Source organism: Semicossyphus pulcher, unplaced genomic scaffold (genome assembly GCF_022749685.1).
Source record: "Semicossyphus pulcher isolate SPU_LCO1_2020_fin unplaced genomic scaffold, fSemPul1.0.p SCAF_24, whole genome shotgun sequence".
Lineage (NCBI taxonomy): Eukaryota > Metazoa > Chordata > Actinopteri > Labriformes > Labridae > Semicossyphus > Semicossyphus pulcher.
Window position 1 is genome coordinate 15,598,942 of NW_027211698.1, and position 20,684 is coordinate 15,619,625.

The 20,684-nt window shown below is 49.5% G+C and overlaps 1 protein-coding gene across 3 annotated transcripts in view; it reads left to right on the top strand.

The window, feature by feature from the left end:
* agap1 (ArfGAP with GTPase domain, ankyrin repeat and PH domain 1) overlaps positions 1-20,684 on the top strand; it is a 147,016-nt gene that overhangs the window by 109,996 nt on the left and 16,336 nt on the right. For 2 of the 3 annotated variants that reach the window (XM_069675052.1, XM_069675051.1), the window contains exons 12-18: positions 3,192-3,360; positions 4,781-4,945; positions 6,831-6,992; positions 12,891-12,968; positions 16,849-17,003; positions 18,074-18,164; positions 18,403-18,625. In XM_069675052.1, the coding sequence (XP_069531153.1) occupies positions 3,192-3,360; positions 4,781-4,945; positions 6,831-6,992; positions 12,891-12,968; positions 16,849-17,003; positions 18,074-18,164; positions 18,403-18,625 (1,043 nt within the window). The remainder of the gene's footprint in view (positions 1-3,191; positions 3,361-4,780; positions 4,946-6,830; positions 6,993-12,890; positions 12,969-16,848; positions 17,004-18,073; positions 18,165-18,402; positions 18,626-20,684) is intronic. The other variant, XM_069675053.1, reaches the window with a different exon arrangement.

Genomic DNA, 20,684 nt, shown 5'->3' on the forward strand with positions numbered 1-20,684 from the left:
CACACGTCCATCAGCGATTAGAGCAGCTGATGCAGTAAATTAGTGTTAAAACTCATCACTTAACACATCAACACACACTCCAGTGCAAACACACACACACACACACACACACACACACACACACCCTGCAGCACCAAAAACCAGGTTTTTCTGAGCGCGTTGCATCTGCAGCTCATGCGTCAATTAGCGTGTTTGCGGAGGCTAATCGAATGAAACTCAATCAGCGCCGCTAATTGCCCGACTATGTGCAAAGAAATCACATTAATGCCGCTAATTAAGTGGAAGGCAGAGGAAGCCTCCTAATTGGCAGGAAAAGTCTCCTCGAAGTGACGAAGACGCGGCCAAAAAAAAACCAGGCGAGAGAGGAATTCACCGCCTGCCGTCGCTCTGCGAGCGTGAGAGCGGGAAGCTGTCAGGGACGACGTCGCAGGAGGAGGAGACGGTCACTGAGACGGGCTGTAGACAGCGTGCTGCAGTGTTTGCTTTTAACCTTTGACCTTAAAGCTTCTCCTGCACCTCAAGACTGACAACAGCTGTTTTTTTACTCTTCATTTAAATGAATGAATCTGTTGATTCATCGTCAAAATGTAAAAAGTATATTAACTCTGCAGGTGAGGTGAAGGTGTGTTTCTGCTCTGTGAGCCGCGTGTGACACACACATCTTATTTTATTAAAGAAGACAAAAATATGATAAATAAATATGTTTAAAAGAATCATGCAATAAATAATAATCAGAGCAAAACAATGATCATAAAGAACAAATACAGTATAATATATATATATATAATATAATATAATATATATATTATATAATATATAAATTATAAATAATATTATACCAAAGTGCGTTCATTTGTAATCATTATTTACATGCAGCTCAGTGTCGATCCTTTTTCACTGACTGCACGAGAAGTCGTAAAAGTCACATTTTTACTCAAATCAGATCAATAATAATAAAACAATAAACTCAGCTTTGTTACATTATAGCAACATATTAAATTATTAAGATAATAAATATTATATTATTATAAACTGCCCCCAGGTGTCCATCATGCCATCAGATTATAGCACCGCACGGCGCTGACACGGATCTTTATAAACTCAGTGTATCTGATGTTCCATGTTTTGAGTCACACACGATGTTGACGGTCACGTCGGTTATTTAAAATGTGACAGATGAAAGTCTGAGCTCGTCTGATCGTTCGTTAAAAACACTCCATGATATCAAACAACAAATTAAAAGCACATTTATATTTTAAAACATTAAAATAAAAATCTGAATCATCTGATACACCCTGAGTCTGTGTGTGTCTCACAATCAGCCTCCAGTCTCTCCTTTATCCATTTCTCCTCCTCTGTCTCCTCATCACTTCCTCCTTAATGTTTCCTGTCTGCCTGTAGAGCTCCTTCTTCTCCTCCTCTATCTGCGCTCGTCTCCTCGTCCATCGATCGTCTCCGTGCTCTCTATAGATCCACGTTTCCTCTCCGTCAGCAGCTCTCTGCTCCGGGTGCATTTTTCACTCTGACGCTGCCGTTTACGCGTCCATTTACCCAGCCCCTGAACACAACACTCACAGTTACATACACACTGTTACACTTCCTTTCTTTAACACTCATAAACTTCTCTTCACACACACACACACACACACACACACCACCTGCTGTCGGTGTGTTTGGTCGATACACACACCCGTCCTGGACGTCTCTGCGTGGCGTGGACGGTCGGGCCGATGATGAAAGCTCCCCGATGCAAATGGAGACTCAATTACCTCGGTCAATCTGTCGGAGGGGAGTGTGTGTGTGCGTGTGTGCGTGTACATGTGTGTGTGTGTGTGTGTGTGTGTACGTGTGTGTGTGCGCGCAGGGTTTACCCAGCGGGCCCCTGGCTCGAGGGCTCTCCGGTGGCTTGTTAAGACGCCGTCGAGAGCACTTGGCTTTGAATTGGCCTTTTGTCAGCCGAGCTGCCAGAGGGAGGCGGCAACACTGAGAGTGTGTGTGAGAGTGTGTGTGAGAGTGTGTGTGAGAGTGTGTGTGCTGTAATAGTTCCACCTCTGTGAGGACCCATGAGAGTGTGTGAGCTGCAGAGGGAGGACGTTTCTCTGCTCGTCTCTGCTTTAAATCCGTTTGTTAAGGAGAGTGTCAGGAAACAATCGTTTGCATGTTAGTTTAAGTGTGAAACGTTTGGTGCACTTCTTTATCTTCTGATGATTACACTCAGACACGTTTGCTTCTGTACTCGTGAGGACTTTCATTAACCTGAACCCTCACTCGGACCTCACGACCTAAAGGTGGCCAACACTGATCAAGCGCAGGTTTGGCTCTCTGAAGAAGTCACTTGTCGCTCTGTCCTCCACCTCTCCAGCGTCTCCACCTCTCCAGCGTCTCCACCTCTCCAGCGTCTCCGCCGCGTCCTCGTCTCCGCCGCGTCCTCGTCTCCCTGTCGTCCTCACAGAGACGGCAGAGCGTCTCTGGTTTTAATCCGGCCCAGCGGGTTCTGTGAGCTTTGTTTCTCCTCGCCTCCTTCATGTTGAAGAGGAGGCCGACCTCCCACAATGCTTTGCTCCTCTCGGGTCACTGCTGACACTCCACCCGGCTCAGAGGGAGGGGGGGGTGGCTTTAACAAGCGCCTCTCGTCCGTCATTAACACTCGTACTCGTCCTTTCATTCGCTCCTCTGATCCGCCTCTTTCACGCCGCAGCTCGGCTCCGAGGCGTCCGGCGGCGGGCCGACGTGCTCCGGGCGTGTCGCAGCCAATCAGAGGCGGCGCGGTCCGCCACTTCAGCTCCGCTTTGAGGGATTAGAGCGGCTTTGTTTCTGTTGTGTGATTTAGAGATTCAGCCGCTTTATGACGAGAGTAATCCTCCTCAAGAGAGGGACGCTCAGGAGGACGGGCGCTCACATCAGGCTGGCACAGAGTTTAGGGTCTTTCATTCAGTGAAGGCTGTCCTCTGATTGGTCGCTTGCTTGTTGCTTTTCCTGTTTTTGTAGTTTTATTATAACAACCCAGAAAAACACTTTATTTAAACGTGTGAGAAAGGACACGAGACGGGGTGTGAACGTCTATAACACGTCTCACCATCACAGCAGACCTTGTGTTATTTACACACTCTCACCTTTACCTTTGTGTGTGGACAGAGCGGTGTCCTCAGGTGTTTCCTGTTATTTAAACCCTCTCCCCCCCCGTCTCTCAGGACTACATGCAGAACGTCCACGGGAAGGAGATCGACCTGCTGAGGACCACGGTGAAGGTTCCCGGGAAGAGGCCGCCTCGCGCCGTGTCCACCTGCGCCGCCGTGCCGAGCCCCAAAACCAACGGCCTGACCAAGGACATGAGCAGCCTGCAGCTCGGACAGAACCCAGGTGAGACGCACCTGAGGTGGTTTGAATTCATCTTCAATACAAGACCAGGAAGGCTGTTTTATTGAGCCTGATAAATGTCCTTATTGTGACACATGAGGCTGTTTGGGGCCCAAAGATGAGACCAGGAAGTTCATGTTTCTGCTCCTCCAATGAAGAACCATTGAATCCTTTAAGCTCATCATTAATGTTCCAACAGCACCTGTGTGTTTGAGCGGTAAATAATGAAGTGAGTACTCAGAACATGTGACAGAAAGAAGTCAAACTACAGGATATTGTTCTTAAGTCGGGGTCAAAGTTTCTCCGTTAAATAAGTTAACGCTGCTGAGCGCTAATTAGCCCGACATGAGTACATTTATTTTTTAATTGTGCTGCTAATTGCTGCTCTTGATGCCTCATCATAAACGACAGCATGTTCTGTCCTCCGTGAATCAATAAAGGTTGAACATTCAAAGAATGAAAAACACGAGTTCAGCCTTGAAACACACAAAACGCTTCCTCACACCTGAAGGGAGACGTCGTAAAACAAAAGGTGGAGAGAAGCACACACACACGCACACACGCACACACACGCACACACACACGCACACACACACGCAGGGATCCAGGAGGCCCGAGCTAATAGCATGAATATTCAGTGAGCCGTACTCCATGTACTAATTATTGTCATGAATATTAATGCAATCAGAGTCCTGGCTCCGCTCAGCCAGCACCAAGAAATGAGCTGTAATGAGAGAATGAGGGAGGGAGGGGGGAGAGAGGGAGGGATGATTCACCCGGCTGTTGGACCACGCAGCCTCTCACTAACTCAAGGGTTTGATTTAAGCAGCCAGCTTGTAAGAAGCTGCCTTTTATCATGTTCCTGTGTGTGTGTGTGTGTGTGTGTGTGTGTGTGTGTGTGTGTGTGTGTTGCATGGCTGACTGTGCTTGGACACATCTGCTGTAAGAAAAGAGCACCAATATTAACATGTTGTCCTTGTTTTAAGAGATATTTTAACTAAAATAGAAGAAAGATCCTGCACCAGACTCCATTCACAAAAACATGAATTTAACCTCACAGACCACAGGAGCTGCTGGTCTGCTGCGGCCTTGATTGGTTAGTTTATTTGTGTTATAGCTCATAATATAAGTATTTGAACTACCCATTGACAACATCAGACTCACACAACAACACAGACGCTAACAGATGGAGGCAGCAGCTCCTGTGTTCTGTGAGCTTAAATCAGTGTTTTTCTGAATGGAGTCTGGTGTGTGTGCAGAGAGCGATGTAACGTCTGTGTGTGGTTAAAACAATCATCTTCCTCTGTAACAAAAAGGTCTATCTCTGTAGGGATCCTTTCTGTCATGTTGTCACACACTTAGAAGAACAATCTGAGCCTGTCAGTGGAAACAACAACGTGTTAACCCTGACTTCCTGTCTCAGGCTCGGTGACCAGCAGCTCGTCGGTGTCTCAGATGGCGAGCGGCGTCAGCTTGGTGTCCTTCAACAGCCGCGGTCTGGAGGGCATGCACCAGCGCTCATACTCCGTGTCCAGCGCCGACCAGTGGACCGACGCCACCGTCATCGCTAACTCCGGAGTCAGCACAGGTAACACAGCAAACATCAAAGTGTCGCTGTTAAAACGTCTTGGAGGCTGATTCATAAAGATCAGGTCCACACACGCAGCTCCTCTGCAGGCAGCCTGCTGGAGCTCACAGGGCCCCAGCGTGCAGCTCCGCGGGGGAGCCTATCATTTGTCTCCTCATTGATCCACCTGCCAGACCCTCTAATGCTGCCTGAACTGTTTGTCAAACTAATGGCCACCAAGGTTGTGTGTGTGTGTGTGTGTGTGTGTGTGTGTGTGTGTGTGTGTGTGTGTGTGTGTGTGTGTGTGTGTGTGTGTGTGTGTGTGTGTGTGTGTGTGTGTGTGTGTGTGTGTGTGTGTGTGTGTCTTATTGTATGTGTGCATGCATGTGTCACTTGTTAACACGCACACAGCAAGATGCTAAGACTGACAGCTGTCTTGCTCTGTGTGTGTGTGTGTGTGTGTGTGTGTGTGTGTGTGTGTGTGTGTGTGTGTGTGTTGCGGTGACGATAATCTTGACTGACAGCTCTGTCGTCGGTGTCGTGCCCCCCAGCTCTCCTCAAATAACGTTTAAAGCTGTGAAATGCTGTTAAATGGACTCCCAGGGGCCGAGCACACACACGCGCGCACACACACACACACACACACACGCACACACACACACACACACAGTCTATATTAGTCAGGTTGGTTTCAGTTTGTTTGATCACACACAGCTCTCCGTCACTAAATGCTGCAGAGCGTCTTCCTGACTCGATGGATGAAACGTAGCTGCTTTAATAAATCTGCTGAACCGTGCGCACCTGTCTGCACCTGTCTGCACCTGTCTGCACCTGTCTGCACCTGTCTGCACCTGTCTGTCGTTTAAAACATGGTAAACATGGAGGCTCACAAACTGAGCCGCGTTTATCTTTAAGCCAAAACTCAACATTAAAAGCTAATTTAGGTCGTTGGCGAACAGGAAGTGTGCTTCTGATTGGTCGGTGCAGGCGGAGCAGCTGGTGTCCAAACTGTTGACGAGTGTCAGCGTGAAAGTGAGAGCTGATGGAGGTCTGCAGGAGAAACAGGAAGTCCTGGGGCTCGGGGTGGGCGGGGGTGACGCGGACGGAGCGCGGCGTGCAGATGGGAGGGCCGTTAATCCACGGCGGTTAATTGCACTCTCGGGGATGGCATGTTGTCAGCAGAGATAAGTTGTCACATTTTCCACTTGAGCTGAGACTAAACGATTGTAAAATAAGTTATGGCCGTCCTTGGGGCTGTCTGCCGCTCGCCGGGACGCAGCCGCCGCCGAGCGCTGTGTGTGTATGTGTGTGTTTTGTGCTCATGTGTTTCCTTCGACACACACACACACACAGAGCGGCCATGTCAGAGCCGCCGCTGCGCCGTGATATTGATGGAAGCTGAATGTTATTTTATTCCGCCGCTAGTCACAGCTGTCAGCGGCCGCCGTGAAGAGTGAGGGCAGAGAGAGAGAGACTGCACCCCCTCTGCAGAGAGGCTCGCTCGCCCACAGCTCAGACCCTCATCCTCCACACCTGCATGAACACCTGATCAGGGTTTATCAGTCCAGATCCTGGTTCTGATTCCAGTGCTCTTACTAGTCTCTGTTCATTAATAATCCAGTGATATGATGCTTTTATTCTGAAAGGGCACGTTTCTGCTTAATGCGCACTTTGACCCTGAGTAGTTTCAGAACATTAGATGCCATCATCACGTGTCTTTAACAAAGAGAGTTTATTTTCTAAGCTTCCTGATCTCACGTCCAGCTGTGCGCAGCCCAAACACTGCAGGGCTTTTATTGTGAAGAAGAGTCAGCTTCCTGTAGCTTGATCCACTGACACCTGTGAGCTTATGAGTGCATACAAACACAGTGAGTTTCAGTGTTTCTAATCGGTGTTTGTCTGACAGATACAGGGCTGGGAGACTCGGTCTGCTCCAGCCCCAGCATCTCCAGCACCACCAGTCCCAAGATGGAGCCGCCTCCGTCGCCGCACGCCAACCGCAAGAAGCACCGCAGGAAGAAGAGCACCAGCAACTTCAAAGCCGACGGCCTCTCTGGTACTGCGGAAGGTAACGCCATCTCCCCTCCCCTCGCCTCACACTTTCCCCGCCCGGGTCCGACAGCTAAAACCTTCCTACCTCCATCCTCCAAATGTTAGGACACACACAGGAAGTAAACAACACGCTGTGTGTCTGGGACCAGGGTTGGGAAACGCAGTCATGTGCTCGTCTGAGACTCCGGACCTCTGCTGAGAGGGACGGATCTCCTCATCCTGTCATTCTGTCAGCCCTTCATCTCTTCATCCTGTTCAAACGTCTTCTTCTTCCTCTCTGCTGTGCCTGTGATCAGTTTGTAACATAACGCCGACGTTTGCTCCACGCTCTGATCCGAACGAGACGAATGAGGCGGTGAACTCAGCGTTAGTGCAGGTGTGTGTATGTCCAGGTTGGAGTCGCCATCTGACTTCTGTAGAGAAATGAGCTACAGAGACCCAAACTGTTTTTTGTACCAGGCTGTAAACATGTTTATTTCTGCTGTAAAGTTTAACATGGGGCTCTATGGGGACTGACTCACTGCTGGAGGCAGCCTCAAGTGGACACCAGAGGAACTGCAGGGCTTGTTTTCTACTTCCTTTTTTCAGAAGGTTGCTGCTTGGTTAACACACACTAGTTAAAACACACACTCTGGTTATCACACACGTTAACACACACTCCCTCATACACACACGTTAACACACACTCCCTCACACACACACGTTAACACACACTCCCTCACACACACACGTTAACACACACTCCCTCACACACACACGTTAACACACACTCCCTCACACACTCCCTCACACACGCTGTACGGCTGGTTGAGCAGATGTGGCGGCAGCAGCAGATGTGTAATGTTCGTCTCTCCATCACGGACGCATCAAGCAGCTGACGAGGAAAGTGGCTGTCTGAGTGACGGATCGACGCCGAGACCGGCTCCATCTCTCCTCCTCTCCTGCTCCTCTCGTCTCCTTTGCTTCCTTTGTTTGCTTTCCTTCTTTTTGCCTCTTTTTCTTTCCTTTCTCTGCTCGTCTCTCCAGTTTATCCTCACTCCTCCATCTTTTTACACGTCTTCCATTTACTTTCCTACGATGTCTTTCTTCTCGTTCTCCCTCCATTCCCTCCTTTTCCTTCCTCCTCCTCATGTCTGCTATTACCTCACCTCCTTTCCTTGTCTCCTTGTCCTGTTTTTCCATCCTCTACTTTACCTTTTCTTAATTTTAACAGTTTCTTTCTCTTTTCTTTCTCTCTCTCATCACCTCTCTTCCTTCCTTTCCTCCTCCTCTTATCGCTGCATCCTCTCCTCTTCTTCTTTCCTCTTATCCTCCCTCTTCTATACTTGTCTCCTTTTTCTCAGCCCCTTTCTTCGTCTATTTTCTTCTCATCTTTCCCTCCGTCGTCTTGTTTTTCCTCCCTTCATCACAGATTCTTTACCTCTGGAGCGTCAGCCTCCCTCCTCCTCCCTCTGACTCCTCCTGCTCCTCCGGCTCGCCCTCCTATTATTCAGCCAGAGAGGCTTAAGTGAAATATTATAAATAATCCAGCCTATTGAAATCTTTTATCAGCTGTGTCACTTTCATTATTCAATAAGCGATTAGTAACAGTCTTCCCAATTTAGCCATTAAGCACTGAGCGCGCTCAGTCTGCGCTCGGCTGGCCGCCTGTCACGCCGGGCGGGCAGGTGAAGTATCTCCGTGTCAGCGCGAGGCTCGAAGTAATTCATGAGGGGGAACCGCCCTCTGAGGCCGAGCTCCCCCAGGTAGGAGCGCGCACACACACACACACACACACACACACAGAGTCTGAGCTGCTTTAATGGCAGGAGTCTCGTCTTTTCTTTCATCGCTCTCTTCAAACCGACTCTGGTTGTTTGGTCCTCAGTGACTCATCTCGACTCCTTAAATGTCAACATGACATTTCCTGTGAATGTTCATCATCCGGCAGATCGTTCCTCCGGAGACACAGTTAGTATAAAACTTTCTCTGATCCCTCGTCTCCATGACAACAGGACTGTTAGACTCAGGTGTGCTCTTTGTCTGGAGTCCAGTCTCAAGACGTCTCTTCTTCTCTCAGACTAGCTCAGGTCTGGTGGGTGTGTTGACTCGTCTCTTTAGCGCGCTTTGACTCTGACTTGCTCGTGTCTTTAGCGTGCTTTGACTCTGACTTGCTCGTGTCTTTAGCGTGCTTTGACTCTGACTTGCTCGTGTCTTTAGCGCGCTTTGACTCTGACTTGCTCGTCTCTTTAGCGCGCTTTGACTCGGACTTGCTCGTCTCTTTAGCGTGCTTTGACTCGGACTTGCTCGTGTCTTTAGCGCGCTTTGACTCGGACTTGCTCGTCTCTTTAGCGTGCTTTGACTCGGACTTGCTCGTGTCTTTAGCGCGCTTTGACTCTGACTTGCTCGTGTCTTTAGCGTGCTTTGACTCTGACTTGCTCGTGTCTTTAGCGCGCTTTGACTCTGACTTGCTTGTGTCTTTAGCGCGCTTTGACTCTGACTTGCTCGTCTCTTTAGCGCGCTTTGACTCGGACTTGCTCGTCTCTTTAGCGCGCTTTGACTCGGACTTGCTCGTCTCTTTAGCGCGCTTTGACTCGGACTTGCTCGTCTCTTTAGCGCGCTTTGACTCGGACTTGCTCGTCTCTTTAGCGCGCTTTGACTCGGACTTGCTCGTCTCTTTAGCGCGCTTTGACTCGGACTTGCTCGTCTCTTTAGCGCGCTTTGACTCGGACTTGCTCGTCTCTTTAGCGCGCTTTGACTCGGACTTGCTCGTCTCTTTAGCGTGCTTTGACTCGGACTTGCTCGTCTCTTTAGCGCGCTTTGACTCGGACTTGCTCGTCTCTTTAGCGCGCTTTGACTCGGACTTGCATGTCTCTTTAGCGCGCTTTGACTCGGACTTGCTTGTGTCTTTAGCGTGCTTTGACTCGGACTTGCTCGTCTCTTTAGCGCGCTTTGACTCTGACTTGCTCGTGTCTTTAGCGCGCTTTGACTCGGACTTGCTCGTGTCTTTAGCGCGCTTTGACTCTGACTTGCTTGTGTCTTTAGCGCGCTTTGACTCTGACTTGCTCGTGTCTTTAGCGCGCTTTGACTCGGACTTGCTCGTGTCTTTAGCGCGCTTTGACTCTGACTTGCTCGTGTCTTTAGCGCGCTTTGACTCTGACTTGCTTGTGTCTTTAGCGCGCTTTGACTCTGACTTGCTCGTGTCTTTAGCGCGCTTTGACTCGGACTTGCTCGTGTCTTTAGCACGCTTTGACTCGGACTTGCTCGTCTCTTTAGCGTGCTTTGACTCGGACTTGCTCGTCTCTTTAGCGCGCTTTGACTCGGACTTGCTCGTCTCTTTAGCGTGCTTTGACTCTGACTTGCTCGTCTCTTTAGCGTGCTTTGACTCGGACTTGCTCGTCTCTTTAGCGCGCTTTGACTCGGACTTGCTCGTCTCTTTAGCGTGCTTTGACTCGGACTTGCTCGTCTCTTTAGCGTGCTTTGACTCGGACTTGCTCGTCTCTTTAGCGCGCTTTGACTCGGACTTGCTCGTCTCTTTAGCGTGCTTTGACTCGGACTTGCTCGTGTCTTTAGTGTGCTTTGACTCGGACTCGTTTCAGTCTTGTTGGTGTGTTGACTCTGACCCGCTCTGTCTCTTTGGAGTCACACCTCTCGTGTTTGTTCTGACTCGTCTATGCTTTGACTCGGACTCGTTCAGGTCGTGTGTGTGGTTTGAGTTGGACTTGTGTCTTCTCGTAGATGTCTGGATGTTTTGACTCTGCAGAATGATCAGTGGACGAGTCAGGTGATCTAACAGACGAGTCGCTTGATGAAGCAGTCCAACAGTAACATGGTAATGAAGCACGTGAAGACGTCAGCGTGGACATACTTCAGTTGATCCTTCTGACGCATAATCACAAGATTGATCAGTGAAGTGAAATAATTGTTCATTTCTGCCATAAATAGACGAGCATGAGGAAACACACACACACACACACACACACACACACACACACACCTGTGTCAGGTAACCCCCTGCTGATCACAGCAGCCTCGACCTCAGCTCACGTTCTCGTTAACTAGCTGCTGTTTGAACTCTGCATTCATCCTGGAGCTTTGAAGGTTGACCTGAAAAATACCTTCTCACACACACACACACACACACACACACACACACACATACACACACACACACACACACACACAGCTTCAGATGTTTGAAGAGGCCACACACAGGTAGCAGCAGGGTCGTCGGGCACATTCCTGGTTACAGAGAGTTTTTGTGTTTGTGCTTTGATTCCTCGACCAGCAGACCGCTCACAACAGGTGGAGTGTGTGTGTGTGTGAGTGTGTGTGTGTGTGTGTGTGTGTGCTTCTCTAATCACCCTCTCAGATCACACACTGGGTGTCTCAGCTGAAGAGCTTCACTTCTTCCAGTGTTTTTCCCTGATAGTCGTCCGTCAGCAGCTCGATGCACCTGCAGCAGGTCGCTCTGACTGCTTCATCATGAAGACGCTCTCCTCTCGCCGTCACAGGTCAATCAGGGTCAGCGGGGGTCAAACAGGTGGAAACAAAGAGGGCCAGTGTGGAGGAGAGTCCAGGTGGTCCGGCAGAGACCTGAAGAGAGGAGCGAGCTGAGAGGGGAACGTTTGGTGGTTTAAAACCTTTAAACTATTCCAACGTTTCTTTTTAGTCTCAGCTCAGTTTGTGCTCTTGTGTTGATCTTCAAGTGAAAATGAAAACAGTTCTTGTGCTTCCTCTTAAATTCTAAAAGAAAAATACACTTTAAATCCCGTTTCCAGAGAGAAGCAGAAATATGTTTCACCGCTGCGCTTCCTCTCTGCTGGTCTTTCAAAATAAGAGCATTCATATTTTCAGTTCACTTTAATAAGAAAACAATAATTCATTGTTTCTGCAGCTTCAGTTCCTCTCTCGGGAATCAAACCGGTGACCTTTTTAACGCGCCTGCGAGTCATGTTCAGCTGATAATGTTCCCGAGCAGCTTCAGTGTTTGTGTTTCATTTTAAACCCTCGCCTATCTCACGCCTCGCCGTGTGAGGGAGGAGGAGCGGCGAGGAGGGAAACAAGCAGACTAACATTTAAAGGCCTCCTCACAGACTCCTCTGCACGCGCTCAGTGTGAAATGCTCTCAGTAGCCTCGGGGGAGTAAATAATACCCAGGGTTTGGTGTTTAAGACGGAGCACAGCAGCATTAAAAGGAGCGGGGTCAAAGGTCACAGAGCTCCAACACCTCAGGAACAATCAGAGCTGCAGCAGAGCCTCCAACAGTCCAGAGCTCAAAGATCTGCTGTTGTTTCTGTGCGTGTTTGAACCGTGTTCCAGAGGTGTGACATTTACGTTGTCAGGACAACGGGGACTTTGGTCAGGTATAATGAAATGGTTTACAGTCAGACAGTGTGTGTGTGTGTGTGTGTGTGTGTGTGTGTGTGTGTGTGTGTGTGTGTGTGTGTGTGTGTGTGTGTGTGTGTGTGTGTGTGTGTGTGTGTGTGTGTGTGTGTGTGTGTGTGTGTGTGTGTGTGAGAATCTGAACGAGGTGCGCTGCTTTTCTTTGAGTCTTTGGTGAAGACGGTTTGAGATCTTCTGCTCTCGTTTGTTATGTTGCAAACTTTCATCCCTTCATCGTGCTCATTGGCCCCTCCCACTGCACTAAGCCACGCCCCCTCTGAAGCCACCTGAACGCTGCTGTTTTTGACACCTGACTCTCTCTCCCCCTCTCTGTTTCTCTCTTTTCTCTTTCTTTCCTCCGCTCTGTTCTTCTTCTTCTCCTTCTCTGTTTTGTTTCTCCTCCTCCTCTTCTTCTTCTCTGTTTTGTTTCTCCTCCTCCTCTTCTTCTTCTCTTCATCTGTTATGTCGTCTTCTTCTTCTTGTCTTCCTTTGTTCTGTCTTTCCTCTGTCCCTCCTCTTCTTCTTGTCTTCCTGCCGTCGGGGGACGCAGCCAAGCGTAAAGCGTGGAAACTAAATCGTGTTGGTAGCCTTCGCAGCATTTACACCAACAGTCTGCACAACTCAGAAGGTAAAACACTGCTGTGGTGGACCTGTGACAGACAGGTGGAGCCCCACTGACCCCGCCCACCCTGACCCCGCCCACTGCAGGGATGGAGCCCCCTGTTCTGGTCACCGTTCACCCAGTGTCCCCCAGTGAGCAGCGGCTGGTGATTTGCAGTAACAACGTGCAGGTTAAAGCTGCGACATCTTTATTTACTGTAAATACTACGATACCCAAGAGCCTCTGCTGCTGAGGCCTCCTTTATTCTATTATCATAAACAAACTGCCTTTGAAGACGACAAAAAGACGATAAATAAGAAGGCAAAGTAAGCTGACAGGCGTCGACATTTAAAGCAAGTTATGAATCTGATTAGAAAGGTGACGTTCAGGGAGCGTGGGAGAACACAGACATGTAACTGACTGACTATTTCAACATGTTTAAGCTGTTTGTCGACCAGTTTTTAACCTCGACTTCCTGCAAATCACCAAACCGCTGCTTCCTGTCTTCTTCCTGAGTCACCTGACCTGTCTGTCATGGCGTCTGTCCCCCCTTGCATCCTCGTGCCCCGCCCTCCTCACCTGTGAGGAAACGTGCACCCACCCTGCAGGGAGGAAGAAGCACAGGTGCTGTTGAAGCTGACTGTCACCTCTGCAGATATCACACAGCGGCCGTGTCTGTCAGCGTTGGTTTCTCCGTGTGGCTCCTCGTCTCGTCGTCTACCTGCTCTGTAACTCACCTCCATATTTCTTCTTCAGAGAGACTCGGGAACAATCGGCTGCGATATTTTCCAGGTTATTAATGTTGTAAAAGGCTGCGAATAATATGGGGAGTAATGACCTGTGTCGCAAAGCAATACTGTGTGCGGTGACATTTAAGGCTTTTAATTTGTGTTTCCCGAGGCCCCCTTTTGTCTCCCTCACGCCTCCCCTCTCATTGCACCTACCGTCCTGCCTGTCACACACACACACGCTCAGACACACACGCTTCCTGCTGGGCGGCTCGACACCTCGCACTCCGGCCGACGGGATGCATGTCCTGCCCCCCTCCCCTCCCCCCTCCCGCCCTGCGTCTTGTAAATGCTGTAGATTTGGTTTGTTCTGTTTCTGCTGCTAAAGGTTACCCGTGTCAGAGTTCACAAATTGCCTCGTCGCCGCCTCTCTGCGTGTGAATGTCGCCCACAGTAGCCGAGAGCGCTCGCAGTAATTACCAAAACAGAGCGCTCGACCCGCCGCGTGTGTGTTTGTACTCATGCATACGTTTAGTCCTGAACACACACACACACACACACACACAGGAAGTGGACGTCGCCTCCAGGTTTGGAGTGAAGGCAGAGCACAAGTGTCTTAAACCTGCAGTCTCTCTAATGTCCAGCAGGGGGCGATGATGATGTCTCCGTCCCTCTGTCTATAATGAAATGATCCATTGTTAATATAGAGATATTGATTACAGCTTGCCCTGTACGAGCTGCAGCGTGCCGCACGGCCTCAGCTGGGTGTTTGTGTCTGCACAGTCTGATGCCCCCCTCCTTTTATTCATTAGCCGTCGCGCTGCGCTGGGTCAGCGTGCAGCATTTAAATGTGAAACAGCATTTAATTTACGGCGCGGAGAGGCAGGCCCTTTCTGGATTGTTGGTTTCCATAATTGTCAAGCAGCCAAACCTCCTCCCCCTGAAAACAGAGGATCATGGGAGTTTAATTATGATGGGATTCTTGCTCTTGACCCTGAGGGGCTCCACCGGCGCTTGATGGGTGGGCCGTCGTTTACAGCGCAGACCCAGGAGCCTCCAAATACACTCTGGAAAATCATCACTGCCGCTCTGCATTGTGTTTGCCCTTCATTACACTGTTTTAATGTCTTACCCCGCAGTGTGAGGCTCTCTCTGTCCCTGCCTCTCTCAGCAGCCGGGGCTCTTCATTCAGTCCTGTTTGCTCCAGAACGTGTTCGCTTGTGTTGTTGGGTTTGCAGTTTGCAGTTTCCTTGTTGAGGTGTTAAAGAAAGAACAGTTTGTCTCCCAGGTTTCTGAAACAGAATGTGTTCACTCAGCTTCAGCTTCTCTGGTGAGATTTTCACTTGTTTGAGTGGGTTTCTTTGTGGAGAAAACACCTGATCGTCTGTGAATAAACCTCATTAACACACATTTCCATCAGTCCTCTCAGAGGAAGTGGACGCTTCTTTCTGCTGCAGACTCAAAATCAAGTGTGGTTTGACCTTGAGCCGATGACCAGCCTGTAAACAGTCGTTGTAATTAACAGCTAATCAGCCGCCAGGAGCCTGAAGCGGCTGACAGACGAGAGCGATCTCCTGAAAAGGAAACTTTGGTCAGCGAACGTGTTTCTGATCTTTCTCCTGGACGGTCTCTGAGCCGGTCGTTTGGCCCCGGGGCCTCCCGTCCTTCCTCCGCTCAGACGAGCCCATTGATTATCCCGAGCCGAGCCGGAGGGGAACTTCAGCTCCGGTGCTCTGAGACGCTCCCAATTAGCCAAATGACTGGAGTTGAGGAAGAGCAAATGGTCGTTCCCTCGCGGGCCGGCCGTGACCGCTCTCCGACTGATTAAACCGCTCATCTTCTCCCCGCTTCACTCCCGGCGCTCGTCACGAAGCTTCCTGAAGCGCTCGCAGAGACTCAGAGCTCACGTCCTTTACATTCAGACAGACCACCTCTGCTGCTGTTGTTGGGTCGCTCCAGCAGAACCTGAGGAATCCTGGGAACGATCCTCGCGCTGGAGGCCGTGCTTTGATGAAGTGATCCCCCCTGTGTCCCCCGCTGCCCTCCCCGCCTCTCCCACCTCCTCGCGGGGGTTAATTGTAAACAGGAGCTGCTTGTTGTCTGATCTGTGCTGTGATGATACGCTCCCCCGCTTCACCACCGCTCCCCATCCTCCCTGAGCTCCTAACTGTTTCCAAATGTGCCGCGTCCTGCAGCCCTGTGAGAGCCGCGCGGCGCTGAGGAACCAGTGTCACACGCACAGAGAGGGAAGGTGTTTCTGACTGAACTGATCCTCTGTGTGTTTTTAAACCTTCTGCAGGTGATGTTAGGGAGCTGAGGATGCACACACACACACGCACACACACACACACACACACACACACACACACACACACACACACACACACACACACACTAATTGACTCCTGATTGTCCCATTAACCTCTGAGGGGGTTCTGGGTAATAGATCCATGTGTCCCCCTCCAGCAGCCTCTGATTGTAATGACTGACCTCTCAGCAGAGGAGGGGGGGGCAGGACGGTGAGGGGGGCCCATAATTTGGGTGACATCCTGGCTTCAGGGGGCGGGGTCACGCAGGTCACGAGGGGTCGCCTCAGGAGAACAGGTGTCCTTCAGAACAGAACTTAAAGACACGTCAGAGGCTGCATGCTGGACCACATGAAGGTTTAAAGCTGCTCTCAGGTGTAGTTACCTGAAAGAATGAGGCCTCACAATCATGATAACAGACATGTTGAATTATTATCACTCTGCTCTTTTAAGCCTCCAGAGTTTCTATTCATTGAAATGTAGACGGGTTTGTTTTGCAGCCCAGGCAGGCTCTCTGCAGAGAGTCTGCAGAGAGCCTGCAGGGGGTCTGCAGAGAGTCTGCAGAGAGCCTGCAGAGAGTCTGCAGAGAGTCTGCTCAGAGTCTGCTCAGAGTCTGCTCAGAGTCTGCTCAGAGTCTGCTTGTGCATTGGATACATGCAGGTGTTGAATGCTCTAAACACTTGCAGACGTCCTGCTAAATCCACGAGTCTGCAGGAGAGCAGTTAACTCCAGACTTGTGGATCAGTGGATGAGCACGACACTTCTTCTTCTGTCTCTGGATCAGAGCGTGAGACAAACGGCTGATTTGAAAGCTTTGTGATCCATGTCTGTCGAGTGTTCCTGAACTGAACTTTTGTTTGTTCTCTCCAACAGAACAAGAGGAGAACTTTGAGTTCACCATCGTGTCCCTGACGGGGCAGACGTGGCACTTCGAGGCCACGTCGTACGAGGAGCGAGACGCCTGGGTGCAGGTGATCGAGAGCCAGATTCTCGCCAGCCTGCAGTCGTGTGAGAGCAGCAAGAACAAGGTGAGCACGGCCACACGGCGAACACCTGGACAGGTGTTCTTCTTCATCAGAATATAACAAACATCAGAATATATGATCAGACCCCGATTATTGATCCATGAACACAGTTGAAGGGCTCCGTGTGGTTAGAAAAGAACTGAACCTGCAGCAGGTGATGTAACGAGCTTTTAAACACAGATATTATCTGTGCAGCAGACCACACACACACACACACACACACACACACACACACACACACACACACACACACACACACACACACACTTTCATTCCCATAATTACAAAACAGCAATCACTGCAGCCACATTCAGCCTCCGCACTGCCATTTTCCACCTGCACAGAGCGGCCTGCTGTGTTTACGCCTCAGGCTCTCACACTCTTGTTGCCCCCCCAAGAACCACCGCCCCCCCCCTCCTCCCTCCCCCCCCTCCCCCTCCCTCCCCCTTTCCATTTGTTTTCTGTGTTCTTCCCAGACGTCGTGAGTTCAGCCTGAAACAGCAGAGACGTCGGCCACACTCACATTTGTTCTCTTTGTGTTCATTTCTCAGACAAACTATTTAAATGTGAATGGCCTGGTTCAGTCCATGACATCACTCGATCACATGATGGCTCTTTCAGGTCACAACATGTTCAGTTCAATCTGCATCTTACCTCCTCAATAACTGATTCATCCTCTTCTTGTTTGTATCGACCAACAGTCCAAAACTTAGAGACACATTTTGTCCTTTCAGGAGCAGCAAAGAACAACAGTTGATCAAGTGATGAAGGATGACTTGATATTTCTGCAGCTCTGGTTTCAGCTGGTTACATGTGAGGATGTGATGTGGTAATGAGAAGTGCACGTTAGCTTCAGTCGTTTTAGTCCTCCTAACTTTTGTTCAGTCTCGTCTGTGTCAGAGAACTCCTGGAGCAGGGTTTCCTCCCTCCTCCACCAGCACTCACAGCCATGTATGTGTCTGTAAACTGAGTGTCTTTAGTCTCAGGACATCTGAAGACGCTCCCTCGGTATGAACTCCATAAAACGTCTGTGTGGCGTGCGCTGAGCTCTCTCTGTCTTCTTCTTCTCTCAGTCTCGTCTCCCGAGCCAGACGGAGGCCATGGCTCTGCAGTCCATCAGAAGTATCCGAGGAAACGGTCGCTGTGCCGACTGTGAGGCTCAGAGTGAGTAACCAACCAGTCCCTCACCTTCCTGTAGTTACCTGCTGCTCCAGCACCCACACAGAAACTCATGAAGTCAGGGTTTACATCTTTGTCTTAGCAAGATATCTGGTTGTAGCGGAACAGCGGGGCTAGCTACTGTGTCTCTGTCAAACTGTGAAGAAGGGAGCCACAGATCTCAGCTAGCATCAGTAAGCTAGCTGACGGCGGTGTCTTCTAACTCACGTGTCTCCTCCTGCAGACCCCGACTGGGCCAGTCTGAACCTGGGGGCTCTGATCTGCATCGAGTGCTCGGGCATCCACAGGAACCTGGGCACCCACCTGTCCCGAGTGCGCTCTCTGGACCTGGACGAGTGGCCGCTGGAGCTCATCAGGGTCATGTCGGCCATCGGCAACGAGCTCGCCAACAGCGTGTGGGAGGCCAACGCTCAGGGACGCCTCAAACCCGGACCGGACGCCAGCAGGTAGGAGACACAGACGCCTCGGACACACCGCGATCACCAGGAAGGCTCAGTGTGTGAAACGTGAAGCTGAGCCGGACCCTCAGATCAGTCCTCACCTGCATTATGTGTGTGTGTGCAGTGCTGACAGCTGCAGACAGGGGGCAGTGTTTCAGTGTAGAAGACCTCTGCTTCTGTGTGTGTGTGTGTGTGTGTGTGTGTGTGTGTGTGTGTGTGTGTGTAATTATCGGCCTGTGCAGCTCTGTGGAGCCAGCAGCCATCATAACAAATTAGAGCTGACTGCCATCCGCATAAAGATCGACTTCCCCGTCCTCCCCCCTGCACTCACCCCCCCACCGCTCATTAGTCAACAGAAGCACCTTATAATTACTCCCCTAGCACACACACACACACACACATTTAACCCTACTAAACACAAACACACAGTTATATAAACGACGCGAGCGCTGCTGATGCTGAAAGCTGAAACACTACAGTGTAAAACACGACGTGCTGCAGGTTTATTGTTTATTTGTTTTCGTACCTTTTAGGTCCATTTATTTAAAGTGTTTGTTGTTTTGTTCTCTGAGACGTCTTCACTTCGTTGACATCATTTTTACGACAAAGTTAAACACCGATCAATCGGATCAAAGTCTCATCCTGACACAAAGTCATGACACTGTGATTACAACTCTAAACACTGATCAACACATGAGACTCGAATTTGATATTCTACAATGTGTTTATTTAAACATCTTAAAGCACCGCCCAAAACACAAACCATTTATTTGCATTGTTAATGACCTCACTGCCGACCTGCAGTACCCTCGGGGACCACCAGGGGACCACACTCTGAGAACCACTGGGCTGATCGTCGTAGTACTTCCTGTTCTGCATGTTTATATTGACGTGAGCTAACGACAGACTTCAGTCTTTGGTCCGTCGGTGTTTGCACCAGTGTGTGTGCTCATTGTGACGTCATTTGTGGGAGTGTCCTTAAATGCATCACATCCCTGAAATATGTGCGACTGCAAGGTTATTTAAGGTTTGTAAGTGACGCTCTACCTGTGACGGTTTTTATTTTAAATGAATTAATATGAAAACAGTCTCCCACGGCCAGAAGGCAGCCTCCACCTGCCTCACAGGTGTGGTCACCACGTTTAAACCACACCTTACAACACAAAGACACAAAGACAGGTGTGAGCGCGCTGCTGCACCGAGGAGGAGCGCTCCACATGTGACCCTTTTTATTTAAACGAAGAAGCATTCTTTATTAAAAACACGTTCCCAACCGTTCCTTCAGTTTCTGCTTTAAAGACTTGTAGTTGATAAGAACATTCTTCCTTTATCCGCCTGAGGGGGGCGCTGTGTTCAAACAGACGCTGGGAAATTAATCTCATATTTAATCAGAATAATCAGTGATGATGGTATAAGATCATTTTTAATTATTGACAGATAAAAACAAGAAGCTGTTCTTTCTGCATATCATATAACTTACATACAAGTGAATATGAACCAGCAGTAACACAGGCAGAGTATAAACACACACACACACACACACACACACAGGGTGAGCGCGGTGTGTGTGTGAGAGTATTGACGTGCCATTAGCCCTCCTCCGTCACAGCACTAATGCTTTTATTGTTGCTCATGTTCCTATTTATTTATGAATGTGAAGCATGTTTCCCCCTGAAGAGATTAGAGGAGGAGGTCAATATTATCTCAATTAACCTGCAACGCTCCGCTGCAGCTCCATCTCCCCCTCCGCCCCCTCCCCCCCCTCCTCCCTCCGTCCTGTCGATAGTATTTATCAGTCCATTCCTTAAGTGGCTCGCTGTGTGTCGTTTCACCGCCGTGAATCCCTCCTCTCTGTCTGTCTGTTTCCTCCATCACTTCTTCTTCTCTCCTTTCTTTGTTCTTCTTCTTTTTTCTATTTTTAACCTTTTTCATTTAAGCTCAAAAATATAAAGAAGCTGAGCTGAAATACTGCAGACAAAGTTTTTACTCATGGTTTGTTTTTGTCAGTACCTGCGTCTTCTTCTTCTTCTTCTTCTTCTTCTTCTGTGGTAAATATAACTCATTT